This window comes from Symphalangus syndactylus, chromosome 13 (assembly GCF_028878055.3).
Source record: "Symphalangus syndactylus isolate Jambi chromosome 13, NHGRI_mSymSyn1-v2.1_pri, whole genome shotgun sequence".
Taxonomy (NCBI): domain Eukaryota; kingdom Metazoa; phylum Chordata; class Mammalia; order Primates; family Hylobatidae; genus Symphalangus; species Symphalangus syndactylus.
This window is the reverse complement of record NC_072435.2, coordinates 33,195,237-33,220,446: the sequence shown is the minus strand read 5'-3', so window position 1 is coordinate 33,220,446 and position 25,210 is coordinate 33,195,237. Positions and strand designations below refer to the sequence as shown.

Below are 25,210 nucleotides of genomic sequence, written 5' to 3'. Positions count from 1 at the left end.
TTTTGTTTTGATGTAGTTTCAAGCTTACAGAAAAATTGCAAGATTATGTCTAGATCGATCAATTGTTTACGTTTTATTCTACTTGTTTTATTACCTTTCTAATATATTTATGCACACACATTATATACATTTTTTCCCCTGAACTATTTGAGAGTTAGTTGCAGGCATGATACATACTCCTTAATTCTTCAGTGGATATTTCCTAAGAACAAGAAAGTTCTCAGGCCAGGCGTGGTGGCTCATGCCTGTAATCCCAGCACTTTGGGAAGCCGAGGTGGGCGGATCACCTGAGGTCAGGAGTTCGAGACCAGCCTGACCAACTTGGAGAAGCCCGGTCTCTACTAAAAATACAAAATTAGCCGGGCGTGGTGGCGCATGCCTGTAATCTCAGCTACTCGGGAGGCTGAGGCAGGAGGTTCGCTTGAACCCGGGAGGCGGAGGTTGCAGTGAGCCGAGATGGTGCCATTGCACTCCAGCCTGGGCAACAAGAGCGAAACTCCGTCTCAAAAAAAAAAAAAAAAAAAAAGAAAAGAAAAAAAGAAAGTTCTCTTACACAATGATAGTACTGGTGCTCAGGAAATAAACATTGATACAGTATTTTAATCCAATGTCTTCTATAATCTCATCTGTTGTCTCAATATTGCCCTATATGGATTTTTTTTTTCCTAGGCAAAGGTTCCAATCTAGGATCACACTTTGCATTTGAATGCTGCGGTCTCTTAATTCCTCAGTTTTCTGTGTCTTTCCCAGCATTGGCTTTTATTTATTTATTTATTTATTTATTTTTAACTTTTTTTTTTGAGGCGGAGTCTCACTCTGTCACCCAGGCTAGAGTGCAGTAGTGAGATCTTGGCTGACTGCAACCTCTGCCTCCTGGGTTCAGGTGATTCTCCTGCCTCAGCCCCCAAGTAGCTGGGATTACAGGTGTGCGCCACCACACCCAGCTAATTTTTGTGTTTTTAGTAGAGAAAGGGTTTCACCATGTTGGCCAGGCTGGTCTCGAACTCCGACCTCCAGTGATCTTCCTGCCTCGGCCTCCCAAAGTGCTGGGATTACACGTGTTAGCCACCACGCCCGGCCAACATTGTCATTTTTGAAGAGCACAGGCCAGTTATTTTATAGAATGACCTCAAGCTAGGGTTAGTAATATATGGAAAGAAAACTACACAAATATTTTGTCTTTTTCATTGCCTCATAATGGGAAGTACATGTTGTTGCCTTGTCCCACTATTGTGGGCAATGTTACTTGAAGTATTTTTAACTAGAATTTTTTTTTTTTTTTTTTTTTTTTTTTTTGAGACGGAGTCTTGCTCTTTCGCCCAGGCTGGAGTGCAGTGACGCAATCTCGGCTCACTGCAAGCTCCGCGTCCCGAGTTCACGCCATTCTCCTGCCTCAGCCTCTCCGAGTAGCTGGGACTACAGGCGCCCGCCACCACGCCCGGCTAATTTTCTGTATTTTTTAGTAGAGACGGGGTTTCACCGTGGTCTCGATCTCCTGACCTTGTGATCCGCCCGCCTCGGCCTCCCAAAGTGCTGGGATTACAAGCGTGAGCCACCGCGCCCGGCCTTTAACTAGAATTTTTAAGAAGAAATACATTTCCTGTAAGGCTCAGTACCCAAGACATACATATACCTGAATGAAAGTTCCCCACAACATTTACTCTTGCCATTTTCTTGTACTGTGGGATTTTTTTCTTTTTCTTTTCCCCCTGCAGGAGGGGGTGCTGCTGGGGGCTGAGGACAATGTTAAACCTGAACGTCTCGAGGACAGGGGATGGGGTTTCTGTATCATCTTTGCTCTGATGCTTGTTCAGTTAATACGAGAACAGGTTTCCTATGATTTGGCACACTGGGACATTTGACACGTTTGTTGAATGAAAAAAAGAAAAAAGAGAAATGCTAACAATTTGTTGAATAGTCCATAAAAGAGCAAAGCTGGCTTGGCGCGGTGGCTCACACCTGTAATACCAGCACTTTAAGAGGCCAAGGCAGACGGATCACTTGAGGTGTTTGAGACCAGCCTGGCCAATATGGTGAAACCCCTTATCCACTAAAAAAAAAAAAAAAAAAATCAGTTGGTGTGGTGGCGCATGCCTGTAATCCCAGCTATTCAGGAGGCTGAGACAGGAGAATCGCTTGAACCCAGGACATGGAGGTTACAGTGAGCCAAGATTGCACCACTGCACTCCAGCCTGGGTGACAGAGATTTTGTCTCAAAAAAAAAAAAAAAAAAAGCAAAGCTATTATTAAAACACACTCCACACTTCACCGCTGAGCCCCATATTGATTTTGTAATAAGGCAAAGATAATTTTTTTTCTTTTTTTGAGATGAAGTCTCATTCTGTCGTCCAGGCTGGAGTGCAGTGGCACGATCTTGGCTGACTGCAACCACCGCCTCCTGGGTTCAAGCAATTCTCCTGCCTCAGCCTCCCGAGTAGCTGGGATTACAGGTGCCCACCACCATGCCCAGCTAATTTTTGTATTTTGAGTAGAGACAGGGTTTCATCATGTTGGCCAGGCTGGTCTCGAACTCCTGACCTCAAGTGATCTTCCTGCCTCAGCCTCCCAAAGTGCTGGGATTACAGGCGTGAGCCACCACGCCCAGCCAACAAAGATGATTTTAAGAGAACCTTTGTAAAAGCTCTCAGCGATGCCTGTCAGCTGTTTTATGCGGTCATTATTAGAATATTTGGGAGTAGAATCATGTAACTGATCAACAACATTGTTTACTGTCTAGCAGAGGCTTTTGAAAAATGTATTTCCTGGCTTGGCATTGTGGCTTATGCTTATAATCCAAGCAGTTTGGGAGCTCGGGGAGAGCGGATCTCTTGAGCCTAGGAGTTCGAGACCAGCCTGGGCAATATTGTGAGACCTCATCTCTACCAAATATATATATATATACACATACAAAAATTAACCAAGCATGGTGGTGTACGCCTGTAGTCCCAGCTACTCAGGAGGCTGAGGCAGGAGGAGCACTTGAACCTGGGAGGCGGAGGTTACAGTGAGCCGAGATCACACCACTGCACTCCATCCTGGGCGACAGAGTGAGACACTGTCTCTAAATAAATAAATGAAAGAAGCAGCTACTTGAAAAAAATATGTATTTCCAAATATATGTCAGTTTTGACAGGATAGTACACATACATAGTAAAATAAAAATAACATAAGGCATTTTTTGTGTCCCTTTCAGAGGGACATATGTCCCATGTGTCCTCCCCCGCATCCGCCCCCAGTTTTTTGTTTGTTGTTTTATGAGATGGAGTCTCACTCTTTCGCCAGGCTGGAGTGCAGTGGTGTGATCTCAGCTCACTGCAACCTCCGCTCCCCAGGTTCAGGTGATTTTCCTGCCTCAGCCACCTGTGTAGCTGAGACTACAGGTGCGCAACAGCATGCTCAGCTAATTTTTATATTTTTAGTAGAGACGGGGTTTCACCATGTTGGTCAGGATGGTTTGGATCTCCTGACCTCGTGATCCGCTCACCTTAGCCTCCCAAAGTGCTGGGATTGCAGGCATGAGCAGGAGAATCGCTTGAACCTGGGAGGCGGAGGTTGCAGTGAGCTGAGATCGTGCTACTGCACTCCAGCCTGAGGGACAAGAGCGAGACTCCATCTCGGAAAATAAAAGAAAGAAAAAAAAGAAATACTGCATAAAATTGCACTTGCCTCTTGGTGCAAGATTCCTTCCTTTGCTTTGAACTGCCTCCCTGAAGCAAACTGGTGTTTCTGTGACTCCCTCTGTCTAGGGAAGGGGTCCTTTAGTGGGGATATTGTCTTTCTTGGGGAGAGTCTACCAGAGGACTCTGACACAGCCATCTCCTTTCTCCTCCATCAATTTAGTTAGATTTTAGTCCCTGATCTTCTCAGCAGCGTATAGTGAAAAAGCCACCGCAGCTGAAAGTTTCAGGAAGGTGATGGTTGCTTCTGTTTGCTCACCCAGGAGCTTTTGGGAGGTTTGGGGAGAACTGGGGGAAAATTGGGACCAGCAGTTCAATGTGGCTTTGAAGGGGAGACAACGGATGGACACAGAACTTGCATTTTTGGAGAGGGGAGGTCTGGGTAGATGTTCCCTACATACACAGCATGTGCTTGTGTGCAGGTGTGAGGGAGTGACAGCTCCTGGACAGTTTGGCATTTTCCTGAAAGTCTGCCATCTTCTCTGGCAGACACAGCCTGGGCTGCTGACTGTCCCTACCCCAAACCAGAAGTTGGGCAGGAACAGACACTTGGACTCGTTATGTGTCAATGAGGGGGATCAGGTCAGGGGCACAGGGAGAGGAAAGTGAACCCCGTCCTCCACTGGGGCTGTTTCTCATCTTGCATGACACGTGGCTTTCATAATGTCTTCACTTTGTGGTCTGTCTCACCAGAAGAAGCTGCTGTTTTGTGGCTACTTCACTTGGGTCGTGCCCTTTCCCCACTCTGGGCTGCTTGTGATTTTCCCTCTTTCTTTCTCTCTCTCTTTCTTTCTCTTTCTTTCTTTCTTTCTTTCTTTCTTTCTTTCTTTCTTTCTTTTTCTTTCCTTCCTTCCTTCTTTCTTTCTTTCTTTCTTTCTTTCTTTTTTCTTTTCTTTTCTTCCCTCCCTCCCTTCCTTCCTTCTTTCTTTCTTCTTTCTTTCTCTTTCTTTTCTTTCTCTGTCTCTTTCTGTCTTATCTTTCTTCTTTCTCCGTCTCTTTCTTTCTTTTCTTTTTTCTCTTTCTTTATTCTTTCTCTCTTTCTTTCCTTCTTTCTTCCTTCCTCCCTCTGTCTCTCTTTCTTTCTCCCTCTTTCGTTTTTCTCTCTCCCCTCCCTCCTTCCCTCTTTCTTTCTATCTCTCTCCTTCCTTCCCTCCTTCTTTTCTTTCTCTTTCTTTTCTCTCTCTCTCCCTTCCTCCTTCCTTCCCTCCTTCTTTCACTCTCTCTTTCCTCTCTCTCTTCTTTTTAAAGATAGGGTCTTGCTTTGTTGCCCAGGCTGGAGTGCAGTGGTGCAGTCACAGCTCACTGCAGCCTCAAACTCCTGGGCTGTAGCAATCCTCCCACCTCAGTCTCCCAAGTAGCTGGGACTATTGGTCTACTGGTGTGCACCATCACACCTGGCTAATTTTTTTATTTTTGTAGAGACAGGGTCTGGCTATTTTGCCCAGGCTGGTCTTGAACTACTGGACTCAAGAGATCCTCCCATGTTAGCCTCCCAAAGTGCCATTACATGCACAAGCCACTGCGCCTGGCAGGCTTGTGATTTTCATGTGGAGCTTTTCACATTCTGTCTAACAATCCCAGTTCAGAGGAACCAGCATGGGAGCAAGAGTATGTGGAAACGTCCAGCACCAGTTTAGAGGACTCCCCCTCAGCTAGGGGGTGCAGTGGCCACCCCGAGTCGCTTTTCTTTCTTTTCTTTCCTTCCTTCCCTCCTTTCTTTATCTTTCTTTCTTTCTTTCTTTCTCTTTCTTTCTTTCTTTCTTTCTTCTTTCTTTCTCTTTCTTTCTTTCTTTTTCTTTCTTTCTTTCTTTCTTTCTTTCTTTCTTTCTTTCTTTCTTTCCTTCTTTCTTTCTTTCTTTCTTTCTTTCTTTCTTTTCTTTCTCTTTCTTTCTTTTTTTCTCCCTTCCCTCCCCTCCCATCCCCTCCCCTCCCCTTCCCTCTCTTTTCTTTTCTTTTCTTTCTTTTTGAGACAGAGTCTCACTCTGTCTTCCAGCAGTGGCACAATCTCGGCTCACTGCAACCCCCACCTCCTGGGTTCAAGCAATTCTCCTGCCTCAGCCGCCCGAGTAGCTGGGATTACATGTGCCCACCACCACACCTGTATAATTTTTGTATTTTTAGTAGAGACGGGGTTTCACCATGTCGGCCAGGCTGGTCTCAAACTCCTGACCTCAGGTGATCCACCTGCCACGGCCTCCCAAAGTGCTGGGATTACAGGCGTGAGCCACTGCACCTGGTCTCTGTTTTTTTAAAATTGACAAATAATAATTGTATATGTTATATATTTATGGGGTACCATGTGATGTTTTGATATCTATTTACCTTGTAGAATTATTAAATCATGCCAATTTAAAAGCTGTTGCCTCACATACTTATCATTGTTTTATGGTTTAAAAAATCTACATTTTTAGCAATTTTGAAATGTCTAGTGCACTATTACTTATTACAGCAACCATTGTGTCCAAAACATAACTAAAGCTTATTTCTCTTATGTGAAGTTTTGTATTGTTTGATCAACATCTCCCTACAGAGTTGGAAACACCTGGAATGGGCTTATAGTGTTCGAAGGATAGTCTTCAAAGAATTGGTTGGGTGCGGTGGCTCACGCCTGTAATCCCAGCACTTTGGGAGGCCAAGGTGGGTGGATCCCAAGGTCAGGAGTTCAAGACCAGCCTGGCCAATGTGGTGAAACCCCGTCTCTACTAAAAATACAAAAATTAGCTGGGCATGATGACGGGCGCCTGTAATCCCAGCTACTCAGGAGGCTGAGGCAGAGAATTGCTTGAACCCGGGAGGTGGAGGTTGCAGTGAGCCGAGTTCGCACCATCGCATTCCAGCCTGGACGACAGAGTGAGACTCTGTCTCAAAAAAAAAAAAAAAAACCACCAAAGAACACAGGTCTGCATGTTTATTTAACCCATTAGTGAGGGAACAGCAGGATTATAAAGCCAAAACATGTATAGTCACTGAAATAAGAAGGCAATGTTAGCTGTGAGGCTGCTTAATGTCCCATAGGACAATAAAACTGTAATCTTTGGGGATGATTTTTTTCTTTTTTTTTTTTTTTGGCATGGAGAGATGGGATCTCACTCTGTTACCCAGGCTGGTCTCGAACTCCTGGGCTCAAGCAGTCCTCCCGCCTCAGCCTCCCAAAGTGCTGGGAGTACAGGCATGAGCCACCATGCCCAGCTGAGAGTATCTTTTCTCTGAGATGAAAATAATTTGCAGCATATCTGTCTGTAAGTTAACACTAATTTCCTTGAGTCTAGTCCCTAACAGAAATAGTAAAATCGGCCAGGTATAGTGGGTCATGCCTATAATCCCAGCACTTTGGGAGGCCAAGGTGGGCAGATCACTTGAGGTCAGGAGTTCGAGACCAGACTGGCCAACGTGGTGAAACCCAGTCTCTACTAAAAATGCAAAAATTATCCAGGCATGGTGGCGGGTGCCTGTAGTCCCAGCTACTCAGGAGGCTGAGGCAGGAGGATTTCTTGAACCTGGGACACAGAGTTTACAGTGAGCGGAGATGGCACCACTGTATTTCAGCCTGGACAACAGAGCGAGACTCCGTTTCAAAAAAAAAACCAAAAAAAGAAATAGTAAAATCAATTACAGGTACATTTAACTAGTGCAGGTTGATAAACTATCTGGCCCATCACTTGCTTTTATAAATAAAGTTTTATTGGACCCAGCCATGCCTCTTCATGTACATATGTCTGTGGCTGCTATCATGCCATCATGGCAGAGTTGAGTAGTTTCAACCGACACCATATGTCCTGCCAAGCCTCAAATATTTGCTTGTGGCCCTTTACAGAAAAAGTTGACCAACTCCTGTGCTGACAAATGAAATAGCTCAGATGGGCCTGTCAGATAGGGCTCCAACACAGCATTGCAAAGTCTCGCAGCCTCTGGCCTTGTTTGCAATGGTTGGATAATTTTTCTTCCCATTTTCTAGGCCGGAAGGAATTATGTGTTTGAGAGGTTTGTGTTAGGCCATTGATGACGCCTCTTTTGAATGAAAGGGCTGACCCTCTGAAGTGGCTCCAGCCCAGGAAACAAGCCCCTTCCTCTTGTGTGTGTGTCCTTGCCAGAGTGCTGGAACTCTGTGGGCCCTGGATGATTGTTGTCTGCCTTGTATATTGCTTCCTCCAATTGAATTTCAGCCCTCAGGTTCCCACAGACAGATCAGTGTTAATGATGTTGATAATTATGATAATTATAGATACCCTCTGTAGTTAATTTCTATCAAGCCTAAAAATGTCTATCAAAGAATCTGACGTGTTACCAATGTCATCCTGTTTATTTCTTGCAACAATCTTAAGAAGGAAGGAAGGGACTCTTATTAACAATCACCCCCCCCTTTTTTTTTTTGAGATGGAGTCTCGCTCTGTCACCTAGGCTGGAGTTCAATGGCACAATCTTGACTCACTGCAAACTCCTCTTGCATTCAAGCGATTCTCTTGCCTCAGCCTCCCGAGTAGCTGGGATTATAAGCAAGCACCACCACACCTGACTAATTTTTGTATTTTTATTAGAGACAGGTTTTACCATGTTGGTCAGGCTGGTCGTCTTGAACTCCTGACCTCATGTGATCCACCCGCCTCAGCCTCTCAAAGTGCTGGGATTACAAGCATCAGCCACTGTGCTTAGCCCTATTAGAACTTCCTAATTCTTGGGGTTTTTTTTTTTTTTTTTGACAGAGTCTCACTCTGTCAACCAGCCTGGAGTGCAGTGGCGTGATCTCAGCTCACTGCAACCTCCACCTCCCAGGTTCAAGTGATTCTCGTGCCTCAGCCTTCTGAGTAGCTGGGATTATAGGCACCTACCACCATGCCCAGCTAATTTCTGTATTTTTAGTAGAGTTGGGGTTTTACCATGTTGGCCAGGCTGGTTTCGAACTCCTGACCTCAAATAATCCACCCACCTCAGCCTCCCAAAGTGCTGGGATTACAGGTGTGAGCCCCCGTGCCCGGCCCCAAGATAATTTTCAAGAGTGATCCATGCCATAAGGAAAATGTAATGAGATAACGTGTTAGCTTATGAATGGAGAAGGAAGGGCAACTTCTGCTGGGGAAGTCGGGGAAGGTCTGTGTAAGGACCTGAAGGATGCAAAGGAGTAAGTCACGAGGGGACAAGGGACCAGGGTGTTCCACCCAGAACAGCTTGTGCAAGGTCCTAAGGTAGGGCTGAGCCTGGGTGTGTGTGGGTGGGAGGTGCAGAAAGGAGGCCAGCCTGGGAGAAGGATTTAGCAAGACTGGCAGGGATTAGACCCCCCAAGGCCTGTACGGAGTCAGCTTTTATTCTGTATGCCTGCACTGTCTAGTGTGGGAGATGGTAATCATCTGTGGCTAGTAAACATTGGAATTGTGTCAGGCGCAGTGGCTCATACCTGTAATCTCAGCACTTTGGGAGGCTGAGGTGGGAGGATCGCTTGAGCCAGGAGTTTGAGACCAGCCTGGGCAACATAGTGAGACCCCATTTCTAGAAAAAATTAAAAACTTAGCTGGGCGTGGTGGCACATGTCCATTATTCCAGCTACCCAAGAGGCCGAGGTGGGAGGATCACCTGAGCCCAGGAGATTGAGGCTGCAGTGAACTGTAACTGTGTCACTGTACCCCAGAGCCTAAGTGACAGAGCCAGACCCCATCACACACACAAAAAAGAAATCGTTACACATTTTATCCATGTGACAGAATATTACATGTATACTATAAATGTGTAAAATATTGTGTATCAATATAAAACTTTTTAAAAATTTTAAACTGAAATTAAAATGAAATGCAGTTAAAAGTTTTGTTCCTTGGTAGAAATTGGAGCCCTGGTACACTGTTGGTGGGAATATAAAATAGTACAGCTAGGCTGGGCACAGTGGCTCACACCTGTAATTCCAGTACTTTGGGAGGCCGAGGTGAATGGATCACTTGAGGTCAGGAGTTCGAGACCAGCCTGGCCAACACGGTGAAACACCATCTCTACTAAAAATACAAAAAAATTAGCGGGGCGTGGTGATGGGCACCTGTAATCCCAGCTACTCGAGGCTGAGGCAGGAGAATTCCTTGAACCCAGGAGGTGGAGGTTGCAGTGAGCCGAGATTGAGTCACTGCACTCCAGCCTGAGTGACAGAGTGAGACTCCATCTCAAAATAAATTAAAAAAAAAAGAAGAAATCCTATATTATTCCACTTATATGAGGTTCCTAGAGTCATCAGAGTCACAGAGACAGAAAGTAAAATGGGATGCCAGGAGCAGTGGCTCACGCCTATAATCCCTGCACTTTGGGAGGCTAAGGCAGGAGGATTACGAGGTTAGGAGTTCAAGACCAGCCTGGCCAACATGGTGAAACCCCATCTCTACTAAAAATACAAAAATTAGCTGGGCGTGGTGGTGGGCATCTGTAATCCCAGCTACTCTGGAGGCTGAGGCAGGAGAATCACTTGAACCCGGGAGGCGGAGGTTACAGTGAGCTGAGATCGCGCCACTGCACCCCGGCCTGGGCAACAAAGCAAGATTCCGTCTCAAAAAATAAAAATAAAAAAAAAGAAAAGAAAAGAAAAAGAAAGTAAAATGGGAGGTGCCAGGAGTTGGGGAGGAGGGTGAGTGTGGCTGTTTCATGGGGGCAGAGTTTCAGTTTGGTTAAGATGAGAAAGTTCTGGAGATGGGTGGTGGTGATGGTTGCATAGCCACATAAAAGTATTTAATACCACTGAACTATACATTTAAACATGATTACAATGGTGAATTTTATGCTCTGTGTATTTTGCCACAATTTAAAAAAAAAATTGGATTTCCTAGTTGCACTAAGCACATCCAGAAGCCACAAGGGAGAAGTGGCTACTGTGTTGGATGGCCCAAATAGAGAACATTGCCGTCATCGCAGAAAGGTCGACCAGACAGTGCTGTTCATATATGGATGTAGCTTCTGGGGCCACTTCTGTTCCCTGAGTTTGGCGGGTGGGATCCACTGTGCTGAGAATCACAGTCTGGGGATTTGGGGTGAAGAACACTCCCCAACTTTCTTTCTTTTTTGTTTTGTTTTGTTTCGTTTTTTGTTTTGAGACAGAGTCTCCCTCTGTCACCACAGCTGGAGTGCAGTGGCATGATCTCGGCTCCCTGCAACCTCTGCCTCCCAGGTTCAAGTGATTCTCCTGCCTCAGCCTCCTGAGTAGCTGGGATTACAGATGCCCACCACCACACCCAGCTAACTGTTTGTATTTTCAGTAGAGACGGGGTTTCACCTTGCTGGCCAGGCTGGTCTCGAACTCCTGACATCAGGTGATCCACCCACCTTGGCCTCCCAAAGTGCTAGGATTACAGGCGTGAGCCACCACACCCAGTCTTTTTTTTCTTCCTTCCTTCCTTCCTTCCTTCCTTCCTTCCTTCCTTCCTTCTTTCCTTTTCTCTCTCTCTCTTTCTTCCTTTTTGACACAATTTTGCACTTGTCGCCCAGGCTGGAGTGTAATGGCATGATCTTGGCTCACTGCCACCTCCATCTCCGAGATTCAAGTGATTCTCGTGCCTCAGCCTCCTGAGCAGCTGGGATTACAGGTGTGCACCACCACACCCAGCTAATTTTTGTATTTTTAGTAGAGACAGGGTTTCACCATGTTGGCCAGGCTGGTCTCATACTCCTGACTTCAGTGATCCACCCACCTCGACCTCCCAAAGTGCTAGGATTACAGGCATGAGCCACCACACCAAGCCACATTTGCATGTTTAAGTAACTAACATGTCCCCTCCATTAGACCTTGTGCTCCCAAAGGCAGGATCTGCAGCCAGTTTTTCCCCATAGTGGCCACAGTATCTAGATTAGCGCAAGCAAATGTCTGTTGAAGCAATCAGTGGTTTGGGGGCAAGTTACTTAACCTCCCTGTACCTCAGTTTCCCCATTAGTAAAACAAAAAAATAAAGGAGATACTTCACATGTGGGGTGCAGCAGCATGCTGGAGTTGGTTTGCTAGAGCCAGTGGTGAAATTTTCAGGCAATTTGTGAGCCATTTGTTAAACATAGATATTCATAAAAATTACATAAACCTACAATTAAATTACATTAAAAACAAAAGTTTTTAAATTAACAAAGGTTTTTAAAAGTAACAAATACTCAAAACTCACTATCTCCCAATATCATACGATGTTTTCCTATTATTTGTGCTGTTGAGGTTATTTATTACTTTTGTGTCAATAGTAGACACATTTTGTGTATGCTTATAAATACTATTTAGAGGAATGCTACTATGTATCTTTTGCCAGCTCTATGTTTAGTAACTTCATGTTGGTAGCCTGAAATCCACCAATGGTGGGAATATTTACACCATGGAAATTGGCAAATGCTATATAAATCTGGGCCCCCTTGGGCCCCTCCCTCAGGCAGCTGTTAAACATTTACGAGCACACCAATGGTTTGGAGGCTTAAACCAGTTAATAGATGTGTCTGGCATGTTGGTAATGATGTAGAAGTGCCGCTTTTATTGTTAGTATTTGGTTGGCTTTCACTGTCTGATCCAGAATTGCTGCGTATGCAGACAGGAATTGGACAAAGCCATTTATTTATTTATATATTTATTTATTTCTCTCTCTCTCTCTCTTTCCAGTTTGCCCGACCATCTGTAAGTCACATGGCTGCACTGCCGAAGGCCTCTGTTGCCACAGCGAGTGCCTGGGCAACTGTTCTGAGCCCGATGACCCCACCAAGTGCGTGGCCTGCCGCAACTTCTACCTGGACGGCAGATGTGTGGAGACCTGCCCGCCCCCGTACTACCACTTCCAGGACTGGCGCTGTGTGAACTTCAGCTTCTGCCAGGACCTGCACCACAAATGCAAGAACTCACGGAGGCAGGGTTGCCACCAGTACGTCATTCACAACAACAAGTGCATCCCTGAGTGTCCCTCCGGGTACACGATGAATTCCAGCAAGTGAGTTCTGGATGTGGGTCTGGGGGGCAGCTGAGAGGAGAAGGAATATGGAGTTGGTTGTGACGATGCCACTTGTTAAAACTGTGTGCAAACCCAGGGATAATTGGCTATGAGTGAGGTCTCTGCTCTCAGATGCTACTTTTGCACCCTGTTTTGGTCCTGGGCTTGGGAGCAGGAGTTGACTACCTTTTTCTCTAAAGGGCCAGATAGTATATACTTCTGGCATTGTACCCACCGTTCTTTTTTTTTCTTTTTTTTTTTGAGATGGAGTCTTGCTCTGTCGCCCAAGCTGGAGTGCAGTGGCATGAACCCAGCTCACTGCAACCTCTGCCTCCTGGGTTCAAGTGATCTTCCTGCCTCAGCCTCCGAAGCAGCTGGGACTGCAGGTGCCTGACACCATGCCCAGCTAATTTTTGTATTTTTAATAGAGACAGGGTTTCGCCATGTTGGTCAGGCAGGTCTCGAACTCCCAACCTCAGGTGGTCCACCTGCCTCGGCCTCTCAAAGTGCTGTGATTGCAGGTGTGAGCCACCGCGCCCAGTCTGGCATTGTGGACCCCAGTTCTAAGCCTTCTGTGCTTGGCTTCAGAACAAGAAAATATAATAAGAACAAAGTCATTGTTTTTACCTAAAATCCTCCACATGGCCTGTCCTCACTGGTGTAGCTTCATCATTGTCACATCAAGGATATACCAAGGTCTTTTGTGTCTTCCCTGACCTGTAGCCTGGTGGTGTGCCAAGATTAGCCCAGAACATACTGTCTCCAGGAGGAAGAGACTCACTTCTGCATTATTCTCAGGGCTTTGCTGTTCTCTGAAGGACAGTATAATCAAACCATTTCCTGCCGTTTGGGTGAGAAATAGCAGGATTTTCTCTCTTCGGCATTGAGTCAGATTTCCTACGCACATCGCAGACTTTCTGTTCGTACTGTTAGCTTCTTCCATGAGCTATTTTGGGGCCGTAACTGAGTTGCAAAAATCTGTTTCCTGGTTTTTGTATTGAGGTTTTATGTTTTGTTTTAAAGAACACACACACACACACACCACAAAACAACACAAAAACAAATCAGAAACAGACACACATCAAGAGGCCTTGAGTTGACCTGCTTACGTAAAGTATCTTCCTCTTCAGACTTGAGAATTAGCCAAGCGAGAGTGTTGTGGTGGGAAATTTTATTTCCCTGGGTGGAGAGGGCGGGAAGGAAAACAAGCTGTAATTTCAGTTCTTATGACTCTTTCTTTGAGTGTTTGTGAAACCTGCAAGTACAATATGTTTTGTTTTGCTTGTTGTTGATAAAAACCTACCAAAAAAAACCTTTTGGCTTTATTGACCAAAAGGGTCTATAAATCACCTTTGCATACCAGACAGACTTTTCTTTTAGGTTTTTGTTTTTTTTTTTTTTTTTTGGACAATGTATTCCCAAGATTGAGGAAATGACCATATTCTTTTTGATTCATTTCTTTCTTTCTTTTTAAAATCACAATTGAAATAAAAAAAATAAGGGTTAATATCTTCTGGCAAGACGTTTGTTTAAAAGATGTTGGCCTTAAATAAAAGGCATTTTTCCCTTACCTTAACTATGGCCTGAGAAATATAGCAACCTCCTTTGATTTTCTCACCGATGATGCAGAAGATGCTTAAACAGAAACCCTGAGAAATTGACAGCACATCCTTGGCATCTGGGACCTTTCCTGAATGGAAGAAAACAAAGGAGAGGATAGTGCATTGTCACAGCATTTTATTGCGTAGGTTTAAAAAAATTAATATTTTTATTTCTGAAGATTTTAATTAATTTATTAATTTATTTATTTTTGAGACAGAGCCTCACTCTGTCACCCTGGCTGGAGCACAGTGGCATGATCTCAGCTCACTGCAACCTCTGCCTTCCAGGTTCAAGCCATTCTCCTGCCTCAGCCTCCCAAGTAGCTGGGATTAAAGGTGCGAGGCAACAAGCCTGGCCAATTTTTTTTGTTTGTGCTTTTGTTTTTTTTGAGATGGAGTTTCATTCTTGTTGCCCAGACCAGAGTGCAATGGTGTGATCTTGGCTCACCACAACTCAGCCTCCCGGGTTCAAGTGATTCTCCTGCCTTAGCCTCTAAGTAGCTGGGATTACAGACATCTGTCACCATACTCAGCTAATTTTTTCTTGTATTTTTAGTAGAGACGGGGTTTCACCATGTTGGCCAGGCTGGTCTTGAACTCCTGACCTCAAGTGATCCACCCACCTCGGCCTCCCAAAGTGCTGGGATTACAGGCATGAGCACCTGCACCTGGCCTGAAGCTTTTCTTTTTATCTTATGAAAGACTTTATAGAACTGTGGCATTTTCTAATGTGGTTTGATATCAAATAGGCCTAGATGTTTTCTTCCATTCTGGTGGCTTATCTGGGAAGGAGTTCTTGATGTTTTCAGAGCAGAGTTCTGGGAACTCATGTTAAAAGGTCTTGGCCAGACACAGTAGCTTATGCCTGTAATCCCAGCACTTTGGGAGGCCGAAGTGGATGGATCATCCGAGGGCAGGAGTTCGAGATCAGCCTGGCCACCATGGTGAAACCCCGTCTTTACTAAAAATACAAAAAAAAAAAAAAATTAGCTGGGCATGGTGGTGCATACCTGTTATCCCAGCTACTCAGGAGGCTGAGGTATGAGAATTGCTTGAACCAGGAGGCAGAGGTTGCAATGAGCTGAGATCACGCCATTGCACTTTAGCCTGGGTAACAAGAGTGAAACTGCATCTCCAAAAAAAAAAAAAAAAAAAAAGGCCTCACCATCTACTGTCGTTCCAAAGTACCTGCTGGGATGTAATAGCACAGTGCTGCTTCCTGAGATGAGGAGCACCAGATATTTGTGATGAATAAATTTTCAATGAGTATGGGGTATCCATTGGGAAGGGGAGAATTACCTAAAATCCTTGGCTCTTCTTGGCCTCTCTCACTTCTTCCTATTAAGCTGAGGTCTCAAATTTGTCTACAGCTCCATCTATTTCACCATCATGTCTGACCCAGTCCCCTTGAACAATCTCTTTGCTCCTGCTTCCATTCTAGTGACACTGGTTAAAAGTGGCCACCTGGGCTGAGTGCGGTGGCTCATGCCTGTAACCCCAGCACTCTCGGAGGCCGAGGTGGGTGGATCACCTGAGGTCAGAATTTCGAGACCAGCCTGACCAACGTGGTGAAACCTCATCTCCACTAAAAATACAAAAATTAGCCAGGCGTGGTGGTGGGCACCTGTAATCCCAGCTACTCAGGAGGCTGAGACAGCAGAATTGCTTGAACCCGGGAGATGGAGGTTGCAGTGAGCCGAGAGTGTGCCACTGCACTCCAGTCTTGGTGACAGAGTGAGACTGTGTCTCAAAAGAAAAAATAAAAGTGGCCATCTGATCATATGCCATGTCCTTCCCTAAAACCTCCAGTGGCCCCCCAAGACCAGTAGACAGAATCCAAACTCCTCATCGGGAAGGCTCGGCCAGTTCTCATGCTTATTTCATTGCGGTGCCCCTTGGCCGTGGTCGTTACTGCAGGAGCCTTTCCTGCAACTTGCTACATCCGCTTTCCTCTGTGCCTTTGCACTAGCTGTTTCCTCTTCCTAAAATGCTTGTCCCTGCATTTGAGAATGATCTGCTTTTTCTCCTGGTCATCTAGATGGCAGCTTAAAAGTTACCTCCTTGGCAAATCCTTCCCATCTGAGTCAATCACCTGTGAACTCTCTGTCACATCATTTAGTTTTAACTCTTTGATTTGTCACTAGCTGATATTTTTATCGTCATTTTTTTTTTTTTTTTTTGAGACAAGGTCTTGCTCTGTCACCCAGGCTAGAGTGCAGTGGCACCCACATGGCTCACTGTGGTCTCAAGCCCCTGGGCTCAAGAGACCCTCCTGCCACAGCCTCCTGAGTAGCTGGGACTATATAGGTACACACCACCACACCTGGCTAAAAAAAAATTTTGTAGTGATGGAGGTCTTGCTGTATTCCCCAGGCTCGTCTTGAACTCCTGGGTTTAAGTGATCCTCCCACCTTGGCTTCCCAAAGTGCTGAGATTACAGGGCCTGAGCCACTGCACCTAGCCTTTGTTGTCAATTTATTTACTCTCCCCAACCAGATGATAAGCTTTGTGAGTGTATCAGCTAGCTCCTGTTGCGTAACAAAACCACCTCAGTGCTTAGTGGCTTAAAACACTCCTTTAGGAGCTCTGATGATTTTATGTGTTGACTGAAGGTTTGTCTGGCCTGGGCCTGTTTAGCTATGGCTGATGGTTTAGGAGAGCCTCTTATGTCTTAGATGGTCAGTGGGGGTCTCTCTCCATAAGTCTCTCACCCCAGCAGCCAGGAAGGGCAGACCTCAATGTTCAAGTGCTTTTCAAGCCTCAGCTTGTGTCACGTTTGCAAATATTCCATTGGCCAAAGCAAGCCATATGGCCAAGCCCAGATTCAACAGGTGGGAACATAGACTCCACTTCTTGGTGGGAGAGGCTGCAAAGAGCTCATGGTCATTTATAATTTCCCACTGGGAAAGCATATTATCTGCTTTGTTCACTCATGTATACCGGCAGCTGAGAACAGGGGTTGGCCAAGGGCCAGATAGTAAATATTTTCAGCTCTCAGGGCCATATGGTCTCTGTTGGAGCTACTTAACTCTGCCTTTGCAGTGTGAAAGCAGGGTTAGACGATACACTAACCAATAAATGTGGCCATATTCCAGTAGGATATTATTTGCAAAAACAGGTGGCCAACTGGATTTGGCTCCCAGCCCACTGTTTGCCAACTCCAGGCTTAGAGCATTGCCTGCCACATAATAAGAATAGAGGCAATAAAAGAAGTCAAACATTTGGTCAGTATTTTGTTTCTGCCTCAGCTGTTCTGCCACTACCTGGGTGTACAGCAACACCGTTCTGACACCATCCTTCTCCAAAGTTAGCATCAGACTCCACAAGTTTAAGGCTCAGCCCTCCATGAGATTTCCCTTGCTTCAGACATTGGCAGCATCTTGGGGATCCCCCAGCCACCCACACTTCTGACTAACTGGCTCTAAATTGGGGGATTCCCACAAACTCTTTGGGTTTGATAATTTACTAGAAGGAACTCACAGAACGAAGATAAACCTGGCCAGGTGTGGTGGCTCGTGCCTGTAATCCTGGCACTTTGGGAGGCCAAGGTGGGAGGCTCACTTGAGCCCAGAGTTTTGAGACCAGCCTGGACAACATAGCGAGACCCCATCTCTACAAAAATTGAAAAACATTAGCCAGGTGTGGGGGTGCATCCCTGTAGTCCCAGCTACTTGAGGGGGCTTAAGCAGGAGGATCACTTGAGCCCAGGATTTCGAGGCTGCAGTGAGCTAAGATTGTGCCAGTGCACCCCAGCCTGAGTGGCAGAGCAAGATCTTGTCTCAAATTTATAAACCCTGCTATACAATTATAGTTTTATTATAAAGGATACACATAGGGCAAGATCTGGGAGAGTTCTAGACACAGAATTTCCATATTCCCTCCTTGTTGCAACAGCATGTATCACCCTCTTGACATACTGACATGTCCACCAACTGGGAAGTACTACTGAGCTTTGGTGTCCAGAGTTTTTGTTTGTTTGTTTGTTTGTTTGTTTTGAGATGGAGTCTCACTCTGTCACCCAGGCTGGAGTGCAGTGGCTCAATCTCAGCTCACTGCAACCTCCACGTCCCAGGTTCAAGCGATTCTCCTGCCTCAGCCTCCCAAGTAGCTGGGACTACAGGTGTGCACCACCACGCATGGCTAATTTTTGTATTTTTAGTAGAGACAGGGTTTCACCATGTTGGCCAGGCTGGTCTTGAACTCCTGACCTCGTGATTCACCTGCCTCAGCCTCCCAAAGTGCTAGGATTACAGGCGTGAGGCACTGCACCCAGCCCAGTGTCCAGAGTTTTAGTTGGAGTCTCGTTCCTCAGGCGTGATTGATTGAAATCATTGACCATGTGATTAAACACTGTCATTTCCAGCCCCTTCCTCTCCCTGGAGGTCAGGTGACTAAAAGCCCTAACCCTCCGATCACAGGGTTGTTCTTTCTGGCGACCGCCCCCCACCCTAATGTTATCTAGGCCCCCACCACAAGTCGCCCCGACATTCCTAACACTCCTAACGAAAGCATTCCTATGACTCAGAAAATTCCAAGGGTTTTTGAAGCTCTGTGCCAAGAACCGGGATGAAGACCAGATACATACTTTATGATCCTACAGTCACAAAAATCATTCTGAAGAGTTGAATACCCAGGGGTGTGAGAACAACAGCAGCAGCAACAATGATGCCACCAATAACAAACGACCCTTGTAGCAACGGATAAAATCGTGTTCTGTGTGCGAAGTGCTTTTGTGGTATCCATCACTGAGTTCCCCATCACAAGCTGTGGTGTTGGTGGTGTTATTTTTCAGATGAAAAAATGGAGACTGTAGCAGTTGGGAATCTTGTGGTTTCATGCACCAAACCCCAACTCAAACTGGCTTAACTGGCCGGGCGCGGTGGCACACACCTGTAATCCCAGCACTTTGGGAGACTGAGGCGAGTGGATCACCTGAGGTCGGGAGTTTGAGACCAGCCTGACCAACATGGAGAAACCCTGTTTCTACTTAAAAAAAATACAAAATTAGACGGACATGGTGGTGCATGCCTGTAATCCCAGCTACTCAGGAGGCTGAGGCAGGAGAATCGTTTGAACCTGGGAGGTGGAGGTTGCAGTGAGCCGAGATTGTGCTGTTGTACTCCAGCCTGAGCAACAAGAGTGAGACTCCTTCTGAAAAAAAAAAAAAAAAAAATTGACTAACCAAGATTTTTTTTTTTTTTTTTTTTGAGACGGAGTCTCGCTCTGTCGCCCAGGCTGGAGTGCAGTGGTGCAATCTCGGCTCACGGCAAGCTCCGCCTCCCGGGTTCACGCCATTCTCCTGCCTCAGCCTCTCCGACCAGCTGGGACTACAGGCGCCCGCCACCACGCCCGGCTAATTTTTTTTTGTATTTTTTTAGTAGAGACGGGGTTTCACCGTGGTCTCGATCTCCTGACCTTGTGATCTGCCCGCCTCGGCCTCCCAAAGTGCTGGGATTACAAGCGTGAGCCACCGCGCCCAGCCTCTAGCCAAGATTAAAGGAGTTTGTTGGTGCCCATAACCAAAAAGTTCAGGGAGTTGCTTCAGGTGTAGCTGTATCAAGAAGCTTAAGCGATGTACCTGATCGGTCTCCTTCATCTTTATTTTCCTCTTTGTTATTTTGTTTTGAGGCAGCTTCTCCCTCACACTTCACCCCATGCTAGCAAGATGGCAAAACCCTTAGACACTCCAGAAGGAAGACAATTTCCCCTTCCAGCATGTTCTAGCTAAACCCTCACTGCACTGACTTAAGTTCTATACCCACCACCTCTGAGCCCCCACAGGAATAGAAGCTGGTGCTCAGCTTGGCTTGGATCTTGTGCCCATCCTGGATCTGGAAGGGCTTTGGCAGCCAAGAACTGATCTCAGAGACCCCATGTTGGGGAGGACTGGTCCCCAAAGGACCCCTGGAGGCTGTGAGTCTGATGGCATCAGGCTGCAGGTTGGCAAAACCAAAGGCTGCCCAAGTCACTTGCCGTTAAACATGGGGTCATGTTATAGCCGTAGTTGCATCACATCCAACACAGAACAGCAAATGTCCTGTCTCCTTGGAGTAGCAGGTTGAATTCTGCCACGTTGGGGTAACAGTGTCAATTCTGCCACATCAGGCCCATCAGCTCAAGGTAACGGCACATTCTCATTACCACGTGCATTAGTCCATTTCTGCACTGCTATAAAGAATACATGGAACTGGGTAATTTATAAAGAAAAGAGGTTTAATTGGCTCACAGTTCTGCAGGCTGTACGGGAAGCATAGCGGCTTCTGCTTCTGGGGAGGCCTCAGGAAACTTACAATCGTGGCGGAAAGCAAAGGGGAGGTAGGCACATCTTACATGACTGGAGGAAGAGAGAAAGGGGGAAGGTGCTACATAGTTTTGTTTGTTTGTTTGTTTTGAGACAGATTCTCACTCTGTCACCCAGGCTGGGCTGCAGTGGCACAATCTCGGCTCACTGCAGCCTCCACCTCCCGAGTTCAAGCAATTCTCATGCCTCAGCCTCCCCAGTAGCTGGGATTACAGGTGGGCACCACCATACCTGGCTAATTTTTGTATTTTTAGTAGAGACGGGGTTTCACCATGTTGGCCAGGCTGGTCTCGAACTCCTGGCCTGAAGTGATCTGCTCACCTTGGCCTCCCAAAGTGCTGGAATTACAGGCATGAGCCACCATGCTCGACTGGTGCTACATACTCTTAAACAACCAGATCTCGTGAGAACTCACTCACTACACACTGCCAAGGGATATGGTGCTAAACCATTCATGAGAACTCCGCCCATCATAATCCAGTCATCTCCCGCCAGGCCCCACCTCCCACATTGGGGATTACAATTTGACATGAGATTTGGGTGGGGACACAGATCCAAAACATATTGCCACGATAATGCCGTGAGTCCCACTGCTGTCATGCACAGGGTAGATCATGGTCCTGCCTCCATGGGATATGGTGTGAATCCCATCACTGTGGGGTCCAGCAGAAGGCCTGTCCCATCACTTTGGAGTAAAATATGAGTCTTGTCACTTTGGGGTAAAACCAAGAGGACCTGCAACATAGGGTAATGGCATAAGTCTCTCGTTTAAGGCAATGGTTCTTTTCTGGGGACAGTCTGGCATCCTCCCTCCCCAGGGGACTTTTGGCAATGTTGGGGGACTTTTTTTTTTTTTTTTGAGATGGAGTCTGGCTGTGTCTCCCAGGCTGGAGTGCAGTGGTGCTATCTCGGCTCACTGCAACCTCCACCTCCCAGGTCCAAGCAATTCTCCTGCATCAGTCTCCTGAGTAGCTGAGATTACCCACCATGCCCAGCTAATTTTTGTATTTTTAGTAGAGATAAGGTTTCACCATGTTGGCCAGACTGGTCTCGAACTCCTGACCTCAGGTAATCTGCCCACCTTGGACTCCCAAAGTGCTGGGATTACAGGCGTGAGCCACTGCGCCCGGCCGCCTGGAGGACATTTTTAATTGCCACAGCTTGTGGGAGGGATGCTACTGGCGTCTCGTGAGTGGAGCCTAGGGATGCTGCTCAATGTCCTCCAGTGCACAGGATGCCACCCCCACTACCACAGCAGAGAATTACTCGGCCCCAAAGTGAACAATGCTGAGGTCAGGAGAGCTTGTCATAGCATGACAGACTTATGCCATTATTTGAGACCCTGCATAGTATGCTGTCTTCCCAGGCTGTTCTCGAACTCCCAGGCTCAAGCAACCCTCCCTCCTTGGCCTCTCAAAGTGCAGGGATGACAGACAGGAGCCACCATGCCCGGCTCCAGAATCTACATTTTTAACAATCAAGCGATATGCCGTATTGCAGATTGGCAGACTGTGTTTTCAGAAATATCGTTGCAGGCAGAAAGGGCCAGGTGCAGTGGCTCACACCTGTAATCCCAGCACTTTGGGAGGCCGAGGCAAGTGGATCACTTGAGGTCAGGAGTTTGAGACCAGCCTGGCCAACACGGTAAAACCCTATCTCTACTCAAAAATACAAAAATTGGCCAGGCGTGGTGGTGGGCACCTGTAATCCCAGCTACTGTGGAGGCTGAGGCAGGAGAATCTCTTGAACCCAGAAGGCAGAGGTTGCAGTGAGCTGAGATCGCACCACTGCACTCCAGCCTGGACAACAGAGTGAGACTCTGTCATACAAACACACACACAAAAAGAAATACCATATCAGGCAGAAAGATGCCTGAGATGTCTGAAGGACCTTGAATACCCTGACCTCTCTCTCTCTCTCTCTCTCTCTGCTCTGTCCTTAGCTTGCTGTGCACCCCATGCCTGGGTCCCTGTCCCAAGGTGTGCCACCTCCTAGAAGGCGAGAAGACCATCGACTCGGTGACGTCTGCCCAGGAGCTCCGAGGATGCACCGTCATCAACGGGAGTCTGATCATCAACATTCGAGGAGGCAGTGAGTGTCTCTGTGGGGGCGTCGGGGGTGCCTGTTGGGCTCCATGTCCCTCTGAGCTGTGAGCAGGGAAGAAAAGCAGTGCAGACTCTGCTGCGTGCTCCTAAAGCACTTTTAGGATGGTCATTCAGTGGCTCCCCCATGGATAGAAGCACGCTGGGAGTCTGCCTCAAAACCTGAAATGAACAGCTCAGTCTTGGCCGTACTCACCTTGAGATTCTCATTTTCTACGTTGGGAGTTGGGGCATCAGGAATCTGAATTTAAATTTTTTTTATTTTTATTTTTAGCGATGGAGTCTTGCTCCGTTGCTCAGGCTGGAGTACAGTGGGGCAGCCCTAGCTCACTGTAGCTTCAAACTCCTGGGCTCATGCAATCCTCCTACCTCAGCCTCCTGAGTAGCTGGGAGTACAGGCAGGTGTCACTGTGCCTGGCTAATTTTTTTTTTTTTTTTAATTTTTTTCCAGGGCCAGGTTCTCACTATGTTGCCCAGGCTGGTCTCAAACTCCTGGGCTCAAGCAATCCTCCTGCCTCAGCCTCTCAAAGTGCAGGGATTACAGGCACGAGCCACCCCACCTGGCTTTGGAATCGTCATTTTTAACAATCAGGCAATATGCCCTATTGCAGAACTGCAGACTGTGTTTTCAGAAATAAATCTCAGGACTGGGTGCAATGGTTCACACCTGTAATCCCAACACTTTGGGAGGCCGAGGCAGGTGGATCACTTGAGGTCAGAAGTTTAAGACCAGCCTGGCCAACATGGTGAAACCCCATCTCTACTAAAAATACAAAAAAATTAGCCAGGCGTGGTGGCACATGCCTGTAATCCCAGCTACGCAGGAGGTTGAGGCAGGAGAATCTCTTGAACTCAGGAAGTGGAGGTTGCAGTGAGCTGAGATCGCACCACTGCACTCCAGCCTGGGCGACAGAGTGAAACTCCATCTCAAAAAAACAAAAAAAACAAAAAAACAGGCACTATGGCTCATGCCTGTAATCCCAGCACTTTGGGAGGCTGAGGTGGGCGGATCACTTGAGGTCAGGAGTTTGAGACCAGCCAACATGGTGAAACCTCATCTCTACTAAAAATATAAAAATTAGCTGGGCATGGTGGCACATGCCTGTAGTCCCAGCTACTTGGGAGGCTGAGGCAGGAGAATCGCTTGAACCTGGGAGGCAGAGGTTGCAGTGAGCCAAGATCGCACCACTGCACTCCAGCCTGGGCCATAGACCAAGACTCCATTTCAAAAAAAAAAAGAAGAAAAGAAACACCATGTCAGGCAAAAAGGCATTCCTTTGTTTATTTCTTTAGCAAACATGTATTGAATACTCACGGTGAGTAAGGGAAAATCCTTACCTTGATGGATTTTTGCGCATAAGTAAATCAACAGATATTGTAAGGTCAGGTTGTGGTCTGTGCTGTGAAGGGAAGTGCAGCAGGGTAATAGGTGGAATGAAAATGGGCAACTTTTCCCTGTAAAGAACTCTTTCATGAATATATTCAGCCCTGCAGGCCGGGCAGTCTCTGCCATAACCACTCAACTCTACTGTTGTAATATGAAAATAGCCATAGACCCATGTCAGCTAGCAGGCATGGCTTTGTTCCAATAAAACTTTATTTACAAAACAGGTGGAATTTGGCCAGTGGGCTGTCATTTGTCAATCTCTGAAATGGAGACTAAAAGGGGTTGCTACTTTTTGCATTTTTTTTTTTTTTTTTTTTGTAGCTTTAGTAGGGTTTCACCATGTTGGCCAGGGTGGTCTTGAACTCCTGATCTCAAGTGATCCCCCTGCCTCGCCCTCCCAAGGTGCTGGGATTACAGGCGTGAGCCACCAGCACCAAGCCTGGGGTTGCTATTTTAGAGAAGTCTCTGGTGTGGGAAAGGAGGGTTTGAAATGATGGTGGAACAAGCCAAGGAGATATATGGTGGAATAATATTCTGAGCAACAGAGGCAGCCAGTGCCAAGGTCCTGGGGCAGAAATATGCTTGACCCATTTAAGGAATGCTAAGGACTTCAGATTGTGTTCTAAGCATGATGAGTTTTGAGCTGGGTATGTCCAGTCATTTGCAGCCTGAGGGTTATCTTCTCACCATGGAGAATCATGAGAAGATTGAAATATTTCTATAGAAACCCACTGGATATTCTCTCCTTTCCTTAGACAATCTGGCAGCTGAGCTAGAAGCCAACCTCGGCCTCATTGAAGAAATTTCAGGTTATCTAAAAATCCGCCGATCCTACGCTCTGGTGTCACTTTCCTTCTTCCGGAAGTTACGTCTGATTCGAGGAGAGACCTTGGAAATCGGGTATGTGGGCCTGATGGTGTATATGGCCTGAGTGCTAACTAGGAAGTTCGTGCATTAGAAAAACTGAAGGATTTTTTCAGCCAGGTGTGGTGGCTGATGTCTGTAATCCCAGCATTTTGGGAGGCCGACGCGGGTGGATCACTTGAGGCCAGGAGTTCGAGACTAACCTGGCCAACATGGTGAAACCCCGTCTCTACTAAAAGTACAAAAATTAGCCAGGTGTGGTGGTGCCCACCTGTAATCCCAGCTACTTGGGAGGCTGAGGCAGGAGAATAGCTTGAACTTGAGAGGCAGAGGTTGCAGTGAGCCAAGATCACACTACTGCACCACTCT

The 25,210-nt window shown here is 46.6% G+C and overlaps 1 protein-coding gene across 3 annotated transcripts in view; it reads left to right on the top strand.

The window, feature by feature from the left end:
- Nucleotides 1-25,210, top strand: part of INSR (insulin receptor) — a 175,271-nt gene that overhangs the window by 93,435 nt on the left and 56,626 nt on the right. For all 3 annotated transcript variants that reach the window (XM_055240186.2, XM_055240188.2, XM_055240187.2), the window contains exons 3-5: nt 12,265-12,586; nt 22,431-22,579; nt 24,733-24,877. In XM_055240186.2, the coding sequence (XP_055096161.2) occupies nt 12,265-12,586; nt 22,431-22,579; nt 24,733-24,877 (616 nt within the window). The remainder of the gene's footprint in view (nt 1-12,264; nt 12,587-22,430; nt 22,580-24,732; nt 24,878-25,210) is intronic.